This window comes from Pyrgilauda ruficollis, unplaced genomic scaffold (genome assembly GCF_017590135.1).
Source record: "Pyrgilauda ruficollis isolate IOZ18807 unplaced genomic scaffold, ASM1759013v1 scaffold185, whole genome shotgun sequence".
Lineage (NCBI taxonomy): Eukaryota > Metazoa > Chordata > Aves > Passeriformes > Passeridae > Pyrgilauda > Pyrgilauda ruficollis.
Genome location: NW_024517540.1, coordinates 152919 through 170287, shown reverse-complemented (window position 1 = coordinate 170287; position 17369 = coordinate 152919). Strand labels below are relative to the sequence as shown.

General features: G+C 55.2%; 3 protein-coding genes across 12 annotated transcripts in view; all 3 read left to right on the top strand.

Annotated features, from left to right (window-relative positions):
* Positions 1-12117, top strand: part of UBAP2L (ubiquitin associated protein 2 like) — a 29928-nt gene extending 17811 nt beyond the window's left edge. For 5 of the 9 annotated variants that reach the window (XM_041464907.1, XM_041464913.1, XM_041464912.1 and 2 more), the window contains 17 exons: positions 149-350; positions 1511-1788; positions 2066-2238; positions 2921-3110; positions 3707-3761; positions 4183-4357; positions 4553-4625; positions 5268-5463; positions 5570-5658; positions 6308-6361; positions 6944-7025; positions 8152-8369; positions 8458-8563; positions 9661-9728; positions 10008-10205; positions 10669-10719; positions 11153-12117. In XM_041464907.1, the coding sequence (XP_041320841.1) occupies positions 149-350; positions 1511-1788; positions 2066-2238; positions 2921-3110; positions 3707-3761; positions 4183-4357; positions 4553-4625; positions 5268-5463; positions 5570-5658; positions 6308-6361; positions 6944-7025; positions 8152-8369; positions 8458-8563; positions 9661-9728; positions 10008-10205; positions 10669-10719; positions 11153-11248 (2304 nt within the window). In that variant the 3' untranslated portion in view covers positions 11249-12117. The remainder of the gene's footprint in view (positions 1-148; positions 351-1510; positions 1789-2065; positions 2239-2920; positions 3111-3706; positions 3762-4182; positions 4358-4552; positions 4626-5267; positions 5464-5569; positions 5659-6307; positions 6362-6943; positions 7026-8151; positions 8370-8457; positions 8564-9660; positions 9729-10007; positions 10206-10668; positions 10720-11152) is intronic. The other 4 variants (XM_041464914.1, XM_041464911.1, XM_041464910.1 and 1 more) reach the window with 2 other exon arrangements.
* A 724-nt stretch (positions 12118-12841) lies between these two features.
* HAX1 (HCLS1 associated protein X-1) lies at positions 12842-14628 on the top strand. 2 transcript variants are annotated; one of them, XM_041464918.1, is made up of 8 exons: positions 12842-12985; positions 13129-13337; positions 13420-13562; positions 13672-13717; positions 13834-13949; positions 14027-14177; positions 14251-14395; positions 14494-14628. In XM_041464918.1, exons 1-7 carry the CDS (start codon positions 12933-12935, stop codon positions 14364-14366), a joined length of 834 nt encoding a protein of 277 aa, XP_041320852.1. In that variant the 5' UTR covers positions 12842-12932; the 3' UTR covers positions 14367-14395; positions 14494-14628. The 2 variants fall into 2 exon arrangements, with proteins under 2 accessions (XP_041320852.1, XP_041320851.1); XM_041464917.1 differs by having other exon boundaries at positions 14251-14406.
* Positions 14629-14761: 133 nt separating this feature from the next.
* Positions 14762-17329, top strand: AQP10 (aquaporin 10). Its single transcript, XM_041464916.1, has 6 exons — positions 14762-15338; positions 15957-16083; positions 16179-16316; positions 16403-16521; positions 16593-16810; positions 16881-17329. The coding sequence occupies exons 1-6, from the start codon at positions 15234-15236 to the stop codon at positions 17170-17172; spliced, it is 999 nt and encodes a 332-aa protein (XP_041320850.1). The 5' UTR covers positions 14762-15233; the 3' UTR covers positions 17173-17329.
* Positions 17330-17369: the final 40 nt, after the last annotated feature.

Genomic DNA, 17369 nt, shown 5'->3' with positions numbered 1-17369 from the left:
ATGTGTGTGCATGTGGAGCTCAGGAGTGCTGGGCTGAGGCACCCAGTGAGAAGCAGCAGGGTACAGTGCATGTGGGATGATGTTCAGAGATGTACCTGTCCTCTGAGCCATGGCAGACATTGACTTTATCTCCTTGCTGAAATTGCAGGTGAGCATGCTGGGGAAAGGGTTTGGAGATGTCGGAGAGGCCAAAGGCAGCAGTACCACAGGGTCACAGTTCCTGGAGCAGTTCAAGACAGCCCAGGCACTGGCTCAGCTGGCAGCTCAGCACACCCAGCCTGCTGGGAGCACCACTGCTGCTTCCTGGGACATGGCATCCACCACACAGACCTCGTCTCTGGTGCAGTACGGTAAGGAGAAGCAGCATGGCTCCCAGAGGGGAGGGAATGTGTTCCCCCCAGAACTGCAGGGGCACACTGGGAGCAGCCAGGAGGGATTCAGCAGAGGATCTGTTCACAACCAATTTAGCTGAGCAGAAAATTAAGAGAGCTGTGGGTGACACTAAAATGTAATAGTGTGTGTGAGTCTCTCCCTTTCCTTTTATACTTGGAACTGTTGAATCTGTCATTCTAGACAGTTTCAGGGCCAGGGATGTGGTGTTCCTGAGCCTCTCAGAGTGTGCAGAACTACTTCCCTGTGTAAAGCTCTGCCAGAAAAAGTTCTGGAAGGGCGTCTCTGGAGAACAGCTCCCAAATATGAGGTCTTGTCAGTCTTCTCCCTGCTGAACTCCTGTTATCTTTTAAGAGAATTTTAAGGGGATTTGCTCTTAAATGCCAAGAAGTAACACTATTGCTGGGCTGGCATGAGGGAATAAACAGGGATTGAGAGGCTCTTTTCAGATGAGAAGCTGAGTTTTGCTGTGGTTGAGTGCTACTGTAATTTCCTTCAGCTTGTGCTTTTTATAGGGAAATGGCTCTGGTTCAAATCTAAGCTGCAGAAAAATTGAGCCCTGTCCTAGTGACAGTCAGTGTTGGCAGCTTCTGATCTTCTCAGACAAGAAGCCTCAGAGGAGAATCACAGAGAATAGGAGTTGATTTTGAATGAACTGTGGAAAGGCTTAGTCAGAGGAGGAAGGTGGTGCAAAAACCTGAGTGCAGGCAGCCCCAAGCAGTGGTGTTGCTTGGAGATACCTAGTCCCTGCAGAAGGGCATGGCAATGGAATGCAGGACTGTTAACAGAGATGGGAAGGAAGTGGCCTGCAGGACTGTGACATGCAGTGTCTCCACACGAGGGACTCTGGAGCCCAGCTTTTCTTGGAGAATGGAGGACTTGGGCCATGCAAGCTGGCTTTGTCCTGTAGGGATGGTGGAAGCAACTGAGGGAAGAAGGGCTTAAAAAGGCTTGGCATTGATGGTGGTGAGAGTGTGAGGCTGGGAGCAGAGATGCTGAAGTTCTCTGCTCTCTAACAGGCTTTGGGATGAAACATAGAGGAAAAGTATTTACTTTTCTTGATAAGCATCAGAATTTGATTTCTTTTTAACAAAACAAACCCTGCTGTCTTGTCCCATAGATCTCAAGAACCCAACAGACTCTTCTGTGCATAGTCCCTTCACCAAGCGTCAGGGCTTCACATCAACTTCAACCATGATAGAAGTGTTCATGCAGGAGAAGCAGCCTGTGGTGACTGCCTCCACAACCACGCCGGCACCTCCATCCTCACCACTGCCCAGCAAAGCCAATCCAGTTCCCCAGATGTCTCCAGGGTCCTCGGACAACCAGTCCTCAAGTCCCCAGCCAGCACAGCAGAAGCTCAAGCAGCAAAAGAAAAAAGCATCGTTAACATCAAAGGTGCAGACCAGTGGTGGGGAAGGAGACATCGAGTTGTGTTAGAGCTGCAGAATCAGCTATTTGGGCTGCTGAGGGAAGGTCTGGGCTTGGCCTTCTTGTTGTTAACGTTGAGTGTTTGTGGGGATGATGGAGTTGTGTGCTTGCCTGGTTGCACAGTGTAATTCAGGGGCTGCAAGCCTGTAACTGCCATTGTGTGCAGGGAAACGAGGGTAATAAAGTCATTCTCTGGGCTAATCACTGGGAATGATTGACCCGTTCTATTGTTCCTCCCTTGCAGATTCCTGCACTCGCGGTGGAAATGCCTGGTTCCTCAGATATCTCAGGGCTAAACCTGCAGTTTGGGGCGTTGCAGTTTGGTTCAGAGCCTGTTCTTGCTGAGTATGAATCGACACCCACAACCAGCGCCGCCGTTAGCCAGTCTCAGAGCAGCCTCTACACCAGCTCGGCCAGGTGAGGACCAGGAGCCTGTTAATCCAAGCAGGCAGCTTTGGAAGTTGGTTGGCCCTGTGGGCTTGAGTTGTCATGCATACTAGTAGACCCTTTCTGACTGTACTTTGGTCACAAAGGGGGGACAATGTATGCAACAGCAAAGCACAAGTTGCCAGCAGACTCATCGGGCAGCTCTGTGGCTCTTTGGCCTGCGGTACTTGCACAGAAAACAGTTTTTCTGCTACCCTTAAACTGTGCTGTTGAAAACACAGACATGAAAGCACAACTGCTCCATGTCTTTGGTGAACAGATTCTGAGTGCTTTGTCCTTATTTTTGCCTGGCAAACTGGGACACAGTGGGGTAGGAGTATCTTTGGTGATGGTGTGTTTGTCTTCTGTTGGGCTGATCCTTAGTAACTGGCCAGTCCCTTGAGTACTGGCACCTGAGTGGTGGCAGCTCATGAAGTGTTGCCTAAGGCACAGCAGTGTATGAGGCAAGGCTGCAGCTGGATGTTCATGGCTGGGCTAGCCCTGCTCTCCGGGCATGTTTCTTGGCTTGGCTGCTTCATGTGGTGCCTTTATACTGATGCTTGGGGCTTTTTATCTTGAGTGTTTGAAATGAAGAGCCCAGTCTGGGCCAGCAGCTTACAGAAGGGCTGTTGAGGAAAATGGAGGAATGCTTTTTTTTTTTTCCCTTTTTTAGTGAATCTTCATCCACAATTTCGTCCAATCAAAGCCAGGAGTCTGGTTACCAGAGTGGCACAATACAGACAGCAACATTTACCTCCCAGAACAGTGCTCAGGGACCACTGTATGAACAGAGATCCACCCAGACGAGGAGATACCCAAATTCTATCTCCTCTTCGCCCCAGAAAGATCTGACCCAGGCTAAGGTAAGAGAACAGCTTTGCTCACCCATTGTGCTGAGTGAGCCTCACGTGTGAAGTGTCTTGGGGAAAGCTGAATGGCTTATCAAAGGGTTCTGTGATCCTTCAGCCTTACTGTGTGGCTCGTGGGCTCTAATGAGAGCTCTCTCCTGGCTGCTGTTTTGTGCCAGGGCCTGGACTATTGGGGTTATCAGCAGTCAAGGTGATTGCAGGGCATGTGTTGTGTCATGTACAGTTACCCTGCTAGAGAGGGACATGCAGACAAAGAATTTTGTTTTGTGTTACCGATTTGATTGTTGTATGCTGCACACCAGTTCAGTAATGTCAGGTTTGGCTAATGAACTTGGATTGAGAGTGTTGAGGCAATCTAACTACCAGCAGCAGAGAAACTGCTTGCAATGATTTCTCTCATAAACAGCTGGGGACCATGCTGGCATGGGGCTAAACCTTGGGACTGACCCAAACACAGTCTGGTGACACATGCTGGTAGCAGGACCTTTTCATAACTGTGCAAGGGAGTGTGAGAGAGAGGTGACATTAGCTCTGCCTCTGGAAATGTGCAGCTGTAATGCCCAGTACTCCTTTTTTCTCTTCTTCCTCAGAATGGTTTCAGTTCTGTACAACCCACGCCATTACAAACCACACAGGCTGTTGAAGGTAAGAGTCTTGCCAGTACAGCGGGTGTCCTGTATCTCTTGTGCTCGTGTTCCCTGCTTTGAATGAGAAGTTTTATCTCTGCTAATAGCAAGTCCTTTCCTTGCTGGACTAATTGCTGCCATTCAAATTATATGTTTGCCTCAAAACATTCAGCTTTGTGCTGATCCTTGAGATCCTTGAAGGGTCACCTATGACAATAACTTACTCTGCTTTGTGTGTGGAAGGCACTTCGGTCTTGAAGCTCTTTGCAGAGCCAGTGTTAGTGTTGGGGTAAAGTGAGACATAGAACACAATCATAAGTGTATAACTGTTTGGTAGCACTGAGGGAAGCCCTAAATCTCTCAGATCCGCTAGCTGAGCCCTTGTGTTAACCTCTGGAAGTTGCCAGTAGCTGCACTTAACCCAAAGCTTTTGTTCTCAGGTGCTACGGGCTCTGCAGTGAAATCTGACTCCCCCTCTGCTCCCAGTATTGCACCTCTCAACGATGGGGTGTCTGCATCGTCCTTGCTGACAACAGCCAGCCAACACTCAACAGCTCTGAGCAGCCTGAGCCACAGCGAGGAGCTCCCCAGTACAACCACTGCCCAGCTCAGCAGGTGAGCGAGTGGGGGGTGGAGTTCTGAAGAAGCAGAAATAGAAGCAGGAATCTATGGCAGACATCAGGGTCTGTCTCATGCAGTGTGGAAGACTAAAATGACTCACCCCATTCAAGCAGATGGGAAATGGGATGGTGCTACCAATGTTGACTCTCTCACCTTGGTCTGACAACGTTTTATTTCTCTTCCTGTCAGTGCATTACCCACCCAGCAGAACAGTCTGTCCTCATCCACATCCTCTGGGCGAACATCAACTTCAACTCTTCTGGTGAGTCTGGGTATGCTCTCTCACTGTGTGCCCCATTTCTGCTCAGCTTGGCAGGGTCTGCTGGGGTGCCTGACCTTGGGGCTGTGGTTGTGGCAGAAGCTGCCAGGCTGCTGGCTGTCCTGCTGGAGTCTGGATGTTGTGTGGAGAGAGACAACAGGGAGAAATGTCAGAACACTGTCTGTGCACCTGTGGCTCAAGGCTGTTGACACCCTGCCTGTTTCTGACTGAGCAGTGCCTTCTTTTGAGCCTGTAGTAGCCCTTGAAGGTACTGCAAAGTCACAGCCACATGTCAGAGCAAACTGGTAGCTGATGCAGTGGAACCAAATATCTCTACTGCTGGAGCTCTTGCAGTACAGTTCCTGGGTATTGGCTTTTGCAGCACAATAAATCACCCTGCTGCAGATGTGGTGTCGAGCCCTGCTCCTTGCATTGGCCAGATGTGTTGGGATGTAACCATGAGAGAGGTTTGTGAGCATTAGAGATTGGCTGCTGTCAGGACTTGGGACTTAAGCCAAGCTCACTTCAGAAACATCCAGATGCAGACAGAGAGAGGCACGATGTCCTGCCTAGCGAATGTCCTGTGGTACCTGTGCACTTGGTTCCATCTGCCTGGTCCCTGACTCTCCTCCCTTCCTTCCCTAGCACACAAGTGTGGAGAGTGAAGCAAGCCTCCATTCTTCTGCTAGTACTTTCTCCACCTCCTCCAGCACGGTGTCAGCTGCCCCACCGGTTGTCAGCGTTTCCTCCAGCCTCAGCAGTGTCAGCAGCCTGGGCCTCAGCCTCAGCAGCAACTCCACAGTGACGGCCTCGACTCGCAGCTCTGTTGCAACCACATCAGGTACTGTCCTGGCTACTGCTGTACCAGAGAAGGGTGTGAGGGCTAAGAGAGCAAGCTTCTGTTGTTTGCTTCACTGTGGAACTTTGTCTTTCCCCTCCTTTTTCAGGAAAAGCCCCTCCCAATCTCCCTCCTGGAGTCCCACCGTTGTTGCCTAATCCATACATCATGGCTCCAGGGTTGCTACATGCCTATCCGGTGAGTGGAACTTTGCAGTGGTGTCATGCCACCAGGTCCCTCCCAGCTCCCTCTGCAGCAGGGAGGGATGTAGCATAGTGGGGAAACTGAAAACTGTGACGTAGCCCAGCAGGACTGCCTTGGACAGGCAGAGTTTGGACCTGCTGTTTTTTTCCATGATATCCATGTGCCCGTGGGGGTGAATGTGTGTTGTGATCACCCCAGGGCAGAGTCTACGTACCTGTTCTCTGCAGCCTCTCTAGCCTTTTAAGAGCCCTTGGACAGAGCACGGTGTGTGGAAGCACAGAGCTGTGTTAGAAATATGGTGTGACAAAGGGCACCCAGGGCAAGGGTAGCAATAGCCACAAAGTCTAGGGGTGTGTGTCACACCCTCTCCTAAACGTGAGGACAGATTTCAGTTTTGGGATTATTTCCAGAGAAAAACTGTTGAGTGGCTTTATGGTCTGGAGCACTTTCCTTTGAGCAGCTCACAGGAACTTCTGGCAGCATCAGCCTGTGTCGAGGCTCTGGCTGCCTGCACCTGGTGGCTCATGTGGGTGCTGACCAGCTACTTCTGGCTTTCCCTCATGTTTATCTAAATGTTTAATCTTCAAATTGGGTGTCCTTATGTTGTCCATGTCCCCATTGTCATCTCTGGCTCTTTTTCTAGCCACAGGTGTATGGATATGATGACTTGCAGATGCTCCAGACAAGATTCCCATTGGTGAGTACTGCAGAATGACAAGGACACGCCACTTCCACTGGTGCTGTTTGGGCAGAGACAAGTCAGCTGAAGAGCTGAAGGGGGTGCTCAGTGGATGCACCTCTGTAGCAGCAATGAGGAGTTAATCAGTTGCTCCTTGGCACGTGGGGAGTTGCCAGTACGTGTTACTCATACAGCAGTATTCCCTGTGCAGCCAAGGAGCACGAGTTACAGCAGCAGGGCTATTATAGAGATTCACCTCTGATCCATGACAGAGCCAGTGACTAAATACCTGATGAGAATGGGCTTTATTTAGCAACAGGACATGTCCGTTTTATTGTGAAGGGGGGGGAAAGTCCAGCCAGTTTAAGAGCTGCATACCAGTAGACCTTATCTGGTTCTTCTAATAGCCAGATGAGGGGGATGGTACATGCTACAGAAACCTGGGGCTGCTGTAGGTCATGATCAGCCTGGATGTGGCTGGTTGGACTGCAATACTCAGACATATCTTCAGCTACAGTACAGAAATTCCTCTCTCCCAAATATACTGCTTTGCACTTTGGACAGAGCTGATAAATGCCTTATTTTGTTTTTATTCATCAGGATTACTACAGCATCCCATTCCCTACACCCACCACACCACTGACTGGAAGAGATGGCAGCCTGAGCAGCAATCCATACTCTGGTAGGGAAAAAGACTGCTCTGATTCCCATCCCATCAGGGTTTGTGCTGCTTCTACTAGTGTCCTGGGTCTTTGTGCACTGGAGCTACCTCTGCACCTGCAGTGTGCCTCCTGCTCTGCTTTTGGTTTGGAGCATGCTTCTCACAGCTAAATTCTTGCCTTCCCTTTGAGCATCTGGTTGTGTCAAGGTCTGATACTGGGAAGAGGTGGGCAAAGTAGGACCTAATGGGGCAGTTGGAAAAGGAGTGAGGAAGGGCTGAAAGATGCAAGGCCTGCAACTGGGGGACTGCTTTCCAGGTGGTTGTGAGGCAGGTGGTAAGCAGTGCTTCTCAAGCACTGAGAGTAAAAATAGAAAGAAACACAACATATGGAGAAATTAATTGTTTTTAATATGGGACAGTCTCATGGAGAAAGCAGGTGGGAAATTTGGGACCTGACAAGCTCAACCCAAGCCCCCAGTGGGTGTATGACCTCACAGTGACCTTGCTAAGTGCGTTAACGCACTGCCAGTCTGCAGTGGGCACTGATTGAGCTTTGACGTGCTTCAGGAATTGTTGCACTTGGAGGTTCACTCTTTTTCCAGCACCACTTCTCCTCAGCTTTGACAGGAGCTGGTTTGTGTGGAAGTGCTTTTGCCCAGCTGAGGCTGAAAGCTCAGAGCTCTATGAGCTTTGAACTGTGTGAGGTCTGAACAGGAGAGTGTTTGCTTGAATGAGCCAGGTGAGTGCTCATCAAGATCAGAACAGGGAGCTTCCCCCAGCCCTGCAGCCAAGCCCTGCACAGCCCAGGCAAGGATCTGGGTTGTGTTCATCCTGCTGGTGGTGCATGGAAAGGGACAGCTTGTAGCATCAGGCTCTGCTAGCAGGTTTATCCAGTGCCAGACTGTGGGCTTTGCTACTGTGGCTTCCCTTTGCCTCTGTAGTCTAGTTGGGCCAAGGAGCAATTAATAGCTTCACCTTATCAGTGAGCAAAAGTCTGAGGACCACAGTCCTTGGCACTGGCAGGAGGTGGGGGGGAGGGGGGTGTGACTGAAGTCACTGTTTATCAAAAGACTGGGTCACCTTTGGGCTGAGTCGAAATGGACCAGGATCTAGCATCTGTTCCTCACTCTCACCTCCTCTATTTCAGGTGATTTAACAAAATTTGGCCGTGGTGATGCCTCTTCCCCTGCTCCTGCAACAACTCTGGCGCAGCCTCAGCAGAGCCAGACCCAGACTCACCACACCACGCAGCAGACGTTCCTGAACCCGGCGCTGCCTCCTGGCTACAGTTACACCAGTCTGCCATACTACACAGGGGTACCAGGGCTCCCCAGCACCTTCCAGTATGGGCCCGCCGTGTTCCCTGTGAGTCTCCCAGAGGCAAGGTGTGTGATTTGGACAGAAGGGTGGCACAGCAAAGCCTCTTCTCACTCTGTTCCTCTCTGTTCTGTAGGTTGCTCCTACCTCTTCCAAGCAGCATGGTGTGAATGTCAGCGTCAATGCATCAGCAACCCCTTTCCAGCAGCCCAGTGGCTATGGCTCTCATGGGTACAGCACTGGTAAGAGACCCCCAAGAGCACTTTCCACAGCAGCAGGGCTTGCTCCCAGTCTTACTGACTGTGATAGGGACTGCTGTCTTACAGCAGTAATAGAGATAGATTCCAGGGGTGCTGCTCCCAAGTAGTTTGATTATCCTTAGAAAGGCCCAGGGTTGTTCTGCATCCAGGTCTGAAGCAGGTTTGGGGGTTACAGATCACTTCATACCCTCCTCTGTGCCCCACAATCAGCTGTCTGGGCCCTTGGACTACTATCAGAAGCTTAAGCTGCTGAATGGTTTGGTTTGTTGTTTTTTTTTATCTACCTATATGTGATTAACAGAAAAGCAGTTGTTCTGGATTTGAAGTTGTTTCCCACCAGTGTTTGGCACACACTTTATAGGGAAGTGTCCTTGATTCAAAGATGCAGGAAGGTCATGAACCTGCTGCCTGTCTTGGTATTTGGTTGGTGTCTGGCTGACTTATGTAGGGCTGCATTTGGCTCTCTCTACCAGTCTTTAAATTCCTTTTGTCACTTTTTTCACTGCATTAGAGCCCTTCAAGTATTCTCTCTTTGAGAAGGTATTTCAGCTTTGTACCAGGTCACCTGGTGCTGAGTCCTTCAAACTGCTTTCATTTCAGCACTTTTCCCAGGTATTAAATAATGGTTGAGGTGTCCTCTGGGCCACCCTCTTTTATGGACAGCCAACACCCCATGGGGGTGCACCAGCCATCCCAGCCTACAGCTGAGTTTACATGCAATTGCCTGTTTTACACTGGAGGAGCTTTTGGGCTGTCCTTGCTGCTGTGCCACATGCTGTGGGTTTGTCCATTGTGTTCCCCAAGTCTCCTCGGAGCTGCTGTTTCCCATGTGTTTCTCTGGGTGGCAGCCAGCCCTTCAGCTGGTTTCTGGAGGCATTTTGAAACAGTGTGTGTCCAGAGCAAAATAACTTATATGGGTGCTTTGCATGTGGTCATGCCAGGGCCTGGCTGCCCAGGCCAGTCTGTCTGCAGATCTCTGACCACTGGAGCTCTCCACCAGGTGCTGCTGGTGTTAGCAGCAAGCAGCTCCTGCTGACCCACTGGCTGCTGCCTGACACCCACCTCTCCCTTCTCCCCAGGTGTATCCGTGACATCCAGTAATACAGGCGTGCCAGACATCTCGGGCTCTGTCTACTCCAAAACTCAGGTTAGTGTCTGTGTGCTTCCTGCATTGCTGGGGAGGAGAAGCCAAGCCTCTCTGGGCAATGAGGTCTCTTCCCCTTGGATCAGACAGCCAGGGAGAAGGGAAATGCCTGACCTTTCCCAGCTTACAGCAATTCCAAGCCCAGAAAGAGCCATAGGAACGGACTCTATCTGTTCTCTGTACCACAGGCTGACTCTGGGCCTGTGACGTATAGAGATGGGGAGGGGCACACTGCCAGCCTGGCACCCCGCCCTTATTCTGCCTTTGGCATCTCCTTCTTAGCAATCCTTCGAGAAGCAGGGATTTCACACTGGAACCCCAGCAGCCTCCTTCAACCTGCCTTCGGCGCTGGGCAGCGGCGGCCCCATCAACCCTGCGACAGCAGCGGCGTACCCCCCCACCCCCTTCATGCACATCCTGACCCCGCATCAGCAGCCTCACTCGCAGATCCTCCACCACCACCTGCAGCAGGATGGGCAGGTAAGCAATGCCCCTGGCACCTCAGCCCCTTGCTGGGGTATCTCCTAGGGCTCTCGCACCCCCTTTATTTCCCTGGTCCCTCTGTCCCTCCCTGCCTCCTTCCCTCATGCTCTGCGGCGGACACATGCAGTGACATGCACACGCTCACACCTGCACATACACACAGGGCCAGTAAGAGGATGATGAGGTGAGAAGGAAGGCCTGGGGTGTGCTCTGCCAGGGTGGGTACTCAGCACAACCCCCCTGCTGCTGGGTTGCACCAGGTATGGCCAGGTAGTGCCCCCTCATGCAGACACATCTGGGGCACCCTGACCTCCCCCATCCTCAGAGGGGCAGCTCCCCACGCCAGCACCAAAGGGGTTCCTTGCCATAGCCACGACCCTACAGGAGCTTTCAGGTCTAACCGTGGATTTCTATTGTCATAGTTTGTCCCTTTATTTTACATATCCTGGTACTGCAACAGCTTCCATATTTGCAGATGATACTGTGCTGCCAACGCCAGCAGGAAGATCAGGTAATGAACTCTCTGAAAATGCATTGCACTTGCTGTGGGCTCTGCCCCCACCCCGAAGGCTCCCCAGGATCACATAGCCCCTTCCTTCTCCCCCATGGCCCTGCGAGGAGAGAGGCCCTCAGAAACTATGTGCACACACACACACACACACACACCCGCGCGCAGACACAACCCACACCGACCCTTCCCCGTGTCCCTTCTCCCTGCTGGCCTGGAGCAAGGTGTGCGGCCGAGGGAGGGTGCTGGGGCACAGACGGTGCAGCTGCGAGGTGCTGGAGGCTGCCCGTGCCAGGGAGCTGAGCTGGGCCGAGGCGGAGGAGCCGTAGCGCAGAGCACCTGGCCAGGGCCCAGGCGTGCCCGTGTTACCCTGTGGGTAGGCTGGGGGTGCTTCCCCTGCGCTCACCTCCCGCTTCTCCTCTACCCTTTCCCGCAGAGCGGCTCCGGGCAGCGCAGCCAAGGCAGCTCCATCCCCCAGAAATCCCAGGCCAACAAGTCCGCCTACAACAGCTACAGCTGGGGCGCCAACTGAGGCCGGGCCCTCGGCACCACTTGCTTCCGGAAGAGAATCCCAGTGACCCCGATGATGAGGAAGGATCCCAGGGAGGAGAGAGCCCTGCGGCGGGGAGCGCCCGGGCCCCCAGCCCCAGCAGGGCCCCGCAGGGCAGGCCGCAGGCACCTCTGCGTTGTCTGTCTTCAGCCACTTTCCTGTTGTATGTAATATAGAATTTGTATTTTTTCTTTTTTTTCTTCCTTTTTTTTTTTTTTTTTTTTTTTTCCTCTCTCTCTCCGCATTCAGATCTGAACCGTTTGCCGTAGGGGCCTTTTTTGGTTTTTACTCCTTTCTATCCCCTCTCCTATCCAGCTGCCCCAGAATCTCTCAGATCCAAAGGAGTGGAAGCTGCGAGTCGCCTACAGCAAACCCCCTTATTATTAGGATTAAGACCAGTAATTGATATGAGCAGCATTGTAAGATTAATTAGTTGAAGTGTTTTTTTTGTACCGTGTTCTAAATTTAATGGATAAATGTGTCTTGTATATAAAAACAAAAACCCCATGCTGTCCTCTAGTTCTCTCATTTCTCCCCCACCCCGCCGAGGGGTCCCCCCTGGTATTTTATGTTCTCCATCTGCGTCCCTCCATCCTCACGGGCCCAGAGTGCAGGTCCTGCCCTGCTTGCACGCTGTAAGTATCTTCTGCTTTTGGGTTGGGGATTTTTTTATTTTCTTTTTTTTTTTCCTTTTTTTTTCTGTTTTGTGGGGTTTGGTTTGGTTTGGTTTTTTGGGGTTTTATTTTTGTTTTTTTTCTATGCAGTCCAGATCTTGTATTTTTCAGTTCCACCTGATCCCTTCAGCTGCAGCCCCGAGTGGGGATTTACTGAAGAGAATAAAGATCACAAAGTGATGTGTGTATTTTTTCCACCTTCTCAGCCTCGTTCCCTATTTTTGGTGCAGGGGGTTGGGTGGCCCTGGGCAGTGGGGGCAGTGCTTCCCACACCCCTCCCCAGCTTCTTGCTGGTGTTTTTGTCCCCTCCTTTTGTGGATTTTTCCTTTTCCCAGCTGCAGCGCTGGGCAGCAGGATGCCAGCACAGGGATAATGCCCTCTCTGAGACCCTCACCCTTCATTTCTGCTTCCTACTGAGCTCTGCCTATGTCCCCACTGCTCTGGTGCTGCTGTTCCTCCCTTTGGGGGTTCAGGGGTGCTCTCCCCCTCCCCTCCTCCCTCGAGCTCACAGGGCAGGGGAGGGCAGTGAGACACTGCAAGCAGTGCCTGTCCCTGCAGTGCCCGCCGGCCCTCCCCTCAGCCTCCTCGCTGCCAGGTCAGGGCTGGGGGCGAAGCTGGAGCCCGCCGGTGCTGCGGGGGGCTGAGGGGGAGCGGCAGGGCTGGGCTGGGCGCTGGAGCTCGGCTGCGGGCACAGAGCAGGGCTGGGGGAGCACCGGCACCGCTGCGGGGCCCGGGCCCCCGCCAGCCCTCACCCGCCCCACGGGCACTCCCCGGGGTAGCTCGTGCGAACAGCACGGGGCCGCGGGCCCGGGCCGGGCACACCGGGACGGCTCCGGCCCGTGCGGCTCTCGGGGGCCCGGGCCGCTCACACCGGGACGGCCGCGCTGCCTCAGCGCTTCGCGACACCCGGCGGCGCTTTACGGCCGTGGCGCTTGACGGCAGCGCGACCCGGGCAGGACGGGGTAGCGGGACCCGGAGGGGCTCGGGGCGGGATGAGCTTCTACGACGTGTTTCGCGGCTTCTTCGGGTTCCCGGGACGGTGCAGGTGACCTGGGCCTCTCCCGTCCCCTGGGTGCCCCCGGCCTCGCCCGCACCTGTCCCTCTCTCAACCGCCCGTTGCCCCACCGGCCCCGGGCCTCCCCCGCTTGCTCCGGGCTGTCCGGGTGTCTCACTGCCGCGGTCCCGCAGACCCCGGGACCCGCTCTTCGGCGGCGCGGCGTGGGACGAGGAGGAGGAGGAAGACGATGGCGGCCCGTCCATGTCGCAGCCCCCCCAGGACTTCGGCTTCGGGTTCAGCCCTGGCTCCTCCCGCGGCGCCTTCGAGGAGCTATTCCGGGACATGGGCGAGCTCCTGGGCGTGCTGGGGGGGTTCTGGGCCGAGCCCCAGCAGCCTTTCGGTGGGTACGGGAAGGGCTGAGCGAGACTCGGGGCCGCTCAGAGCCCCTCGGCTCGGCCTGACCGACGCCTTGTGCTGCCCAGAGCCCGCCCTGCCCGGCCCCGGTGAAGGCAGCGCAAGGCGACCGCTGCGGGACTCGATGCTGAAGCACCCGGAGAGTCCCCCTGCCAGCGCGGCCCCGGGGAGCTCCGGCGATCTGGCCCGGCCATGGAGACCCTTCTTAGGGGTGCGTGAGGGGTCTGGGCTCTGCCTCCCGCAGGCTCAGCAGCGGCAGCCAGCTCTGTGCTGCTGCAGTGTTGCCACTGCCGTCAGCGGTGCGGGGCTTTGTCTTGCAGCTGGAAGATGCTCCCCGGGCTCCTCCTGGCCTCAAGGAAGACCAAGGTGGGTGCTGGGAGCAGGGGCTGAGGGGCCTCTGCCCTCCCTGCTCCCCCGCCTGGGCTGCCACAGCCTCTGGGGCGTGTTCCCTCGTGTGGCCAGCACCTTCCATCTCCCCCCAGACCTGGACTCCCAGGTCTCCTCCGCTGGGCTGGGGACCATCCTGAGACCCAACGAGCCCGAGTCCCACTCTTACTTCCAGAGCGTCTCTGTCACCAAAGTGACTCTCCCTGACGGGGTGAGTGTCCCTGCAGGGGCAGCAGGGCTGTGGGAGGCCTGGGGACACCGTCTCTCAGGGCTCGGCGCTGTGCACAGGGCGTGGAGGAGCGCCGCACTGTGCAGGACAGCCAGGGCCGCCGCGAGACAACGGTGACGCGCCGCAGGGGGGACCAGGCCTTCATCACCACCACCAAGGAGGACGGGCAGAAGAGGGACTACCGGGAGGAGGTGGTCAACATGGATGACCGTGAGTGGGGGTCTGGGGAGGATGCAGAGAGTGGACAGGGGCCCCACTGAGGGAGTTCTCTCTGCCCTCCCAGGGGAGCTGGCACAGTTTGCTGGCACGTGGCCACAGCAAGAGCTTCCTGCTGCCGACCCGGGCGACCCCTCATCTGTGCTGGGCAGCTTCTTCCGACGCTGGTTCTCGAGCTGGTAGCTGTGTCCAGTCCTGACTGAGCAGCCCATGTGTGTGACAGGTGCAGGCTGGGGGGACCCTGGGCTTGCCAGGCCTGTCAGAGCAGGCAGTGGCAGCAGCCTCTTCTCACCACTTGTTTTTGTTGTAGATGGGTCAGATCTTGCTGGGAAGTGGTGCCTGGGCTGGAGGCTGTCCAGCTTCTGCAGCGCTGCAGAGCCCACAGGGAGCCCTGTGGGGGTCAAGTGTATGTGTGTACAGAGCAATAAAATCTATTTATGCTAAATGGTGACTTTCCATGCTCCTTCAGACTGGAATCTAGGTGTTTGGAGGCAGATTCCCCTGTCCACCAGGATGACTCTGGGGGGGCTGCTTCAGGAGTGCAGGTGATGGCTGGGCTCCTGTACCTGCACTGCTCCCTTCTTAACCTCCCTCTCCCTTTTCCCTTCCCGATGCTGTGTTAATGCCTCCCCTGGGCCGCTCTTGAGGGCCTGGCCCAGCCTGGAGGCCTTTCCAGGACCTCTTTATTAGTGTTGACTGCAGATGTGGCTTGGGCAGGGATGTGGCAGGGATAAAGGGGGTTCCTGGCCAAGCAATCCCTGTGCCTGCTCACCCGAGTGAGGTCTTGGCTCCCCACAGGCACTTGGGGATCAGGGTGTTCCTACCTGGCCTTGCCCTGCTGGGGTGCAGCATTGTCACAAGGTGTCCCCGGCCACACACAGGACTCTGGTCGCTGCCAGGCGTCTCCCGTGGTGCAGCCATGATTGGTTTAAAGTCTGCACATAATCACCCACCTGGCTGTGGGGCTCATAAAACCTGCTGCAAATTAGACATCTACACCACTCTCACCGCTGCCACCGCTGCTGCTGCTGCCTCTGCCCAGCTGGCACTATGGGCACCACTTCTTTCTTGACGAAGGCCCAGGGTCTGCTCCGCATCCGGAACCAGCTGGTGCGGGAATGCCTGGCTGAGGTGCTGGCCACCTTTGTGATGATGGTAAGCAGGGCACGCAGGGGGTTGTGGCTGGGGGGTGTCATGTGTGTGTGACAGGGCTGATGGTGTCGTGGTGGCAGGTGCCAGGGGTCCCGGAGCTCTGCTGCTTGCCCCTTGGGGTTGGAAGGGTTTGGGGCTGTGCCACACTCAAATGTGCAGCTCGGCACTGCCTGTCCTCTCTCTTGGACCCTGTTCCCACAGCATGGTCCACCCTGTGCCATGGCAATCAGGGTGTGGTGCTGGGCAGTGTGTGCTCTGATACCTCCTGCCTCAGAGCAGCCAAAGGCTGGGGCTCTGGTGCAGTTCTTAGCCTTTGGGCTGCATCCCAGGATGGCAAATGGTGTGCCTGGGGCTATGTTGGGGCACCTCTTCCCCAACTCCTCCCCACAGAAAGCAGTTTATTTAATTGCTTATAATTTGGTTACTTTGCCATCAAAAACACACGTGAGGGCAGTAACCACCTCTCTGCCAGTCCCTGTCTGGTGTCCAAGTACTGGGGAGCAAAACCAGGGGGGGCAGCACTGGCATAGCCCTCACCTTGCTGCCCTGCAGTATCAACAGTGGGAGGGTCTCAGCACCAGGCCAGCAGGGCTGAGGTGGGGCTGCATCCCTCTTCTCCAGACAATCACCCTGGGCAGCGCTGCACAGAAGATTGCCTTCTTTGAGACGAAGGGGAACCTCATCACCAGCTACCTGGGAGGCGCCCTGGGTGTCATGGCAGGCATCTACACAGCAGGGGGAATCTCTGGTGAGACAGAGGAAGGGGTTCCAGCTCTTGCTCTCCCCTGGCTCTGAGTCCCCCAGGACCCTCCACTTCCAGCCCTTCTCTCTACTCCATTGCAGGGGCCCACATGAACCCAGCGTTCTCCTTAGCCATGTGCCTGATAGAGCAGTTTCCCTGGTGGAAGTTTCCTATCTTTGTGGTTGTGCAGATCGTGGGATCTTTCATATCTGCTGCAGCTGTTTACATCCTCTACTATGGTATGGGGGAGGAGCATCAGACAAGGGAACCCCATGGTGATGCTGGGGAGGCCAGGCTTATGTACATGCTCTGCCTCTGCCCCCAGATGCCATCTGGCACCATAGCAATGGGACCCTTACTGTCACTGGCCCACAAGAAACTGCCTCCATCTTCGCCACTTACCCTGCTGACTTTGTCTCTGTCGCCAATGGCTTCTTGGACCAGGTGGGTGCCACTGTCAGCTCCCCCAGCCCCCTCAGTCTCCATGGTGCTGAGCTGCCGTGCTGTCCTCGCAGGTGATCGGCACAGGGGTGCTGATAGTGGTTGTCATGGGCATCATGGACCCCCGCAACAAGCCTGTCCCCAAGGGCCTGGAACCAGTGGTTGTGGCTCTCTTGGTGCTCTCCATTGAGTGCTCCATGGGGGCCAACTGCGGCTGCCCCCTGAACCCTGCACGGGACATCGGGCCCCGCCTCTTCACCTATCTGGCAGGTTGGGGCCCAGAGGTCTTCAGGTGGGTAGAGGGAAGGGGGCGAGTTGGGGATGTCAGGGATGATCCTGAGCCTACCCTGTCCCATCCTCAGCAGGGGCAATGGGTGGTGGTGGGTGCCACTGGTAGCACCACTGCTGGGGGCCGCCGTGGGCACGTACCTGTACCAGCTCTTCGTGGCTTTCCACTACCCGGCGGAGGACAGCAAAGTCCTGGCAGATCAGGGCTCCATCGTTCTGGTCAACACCGCCATCGACGCAGACATTGGGATGTCGCCCAAGGAAAAGGACGCTGGGGAGACAGTGCCTGCCGAGTATCCCCCATCACCAAGCGCCAGCAGCACAGTCTCCCGCACAGTCACTGTCACACCATTAAAAGAGTCCTGAGGGCAGGGGGTGTCTCGTCTATGTACACAGGGGTGCAGGGATATGGTGGAAGGCCAGCCCGGCCCGGCTTCAGGGGGACCCCAGCCTGGGGGACACGAGCGGCTAGTGTGGGGGATGTCCCCGGGACCCCGGCACTGCCCCGGCAACCCGTGGAGCTGTCTCTGCTCCCCGGACTCACACGGCTCCCCTGGAGCCGC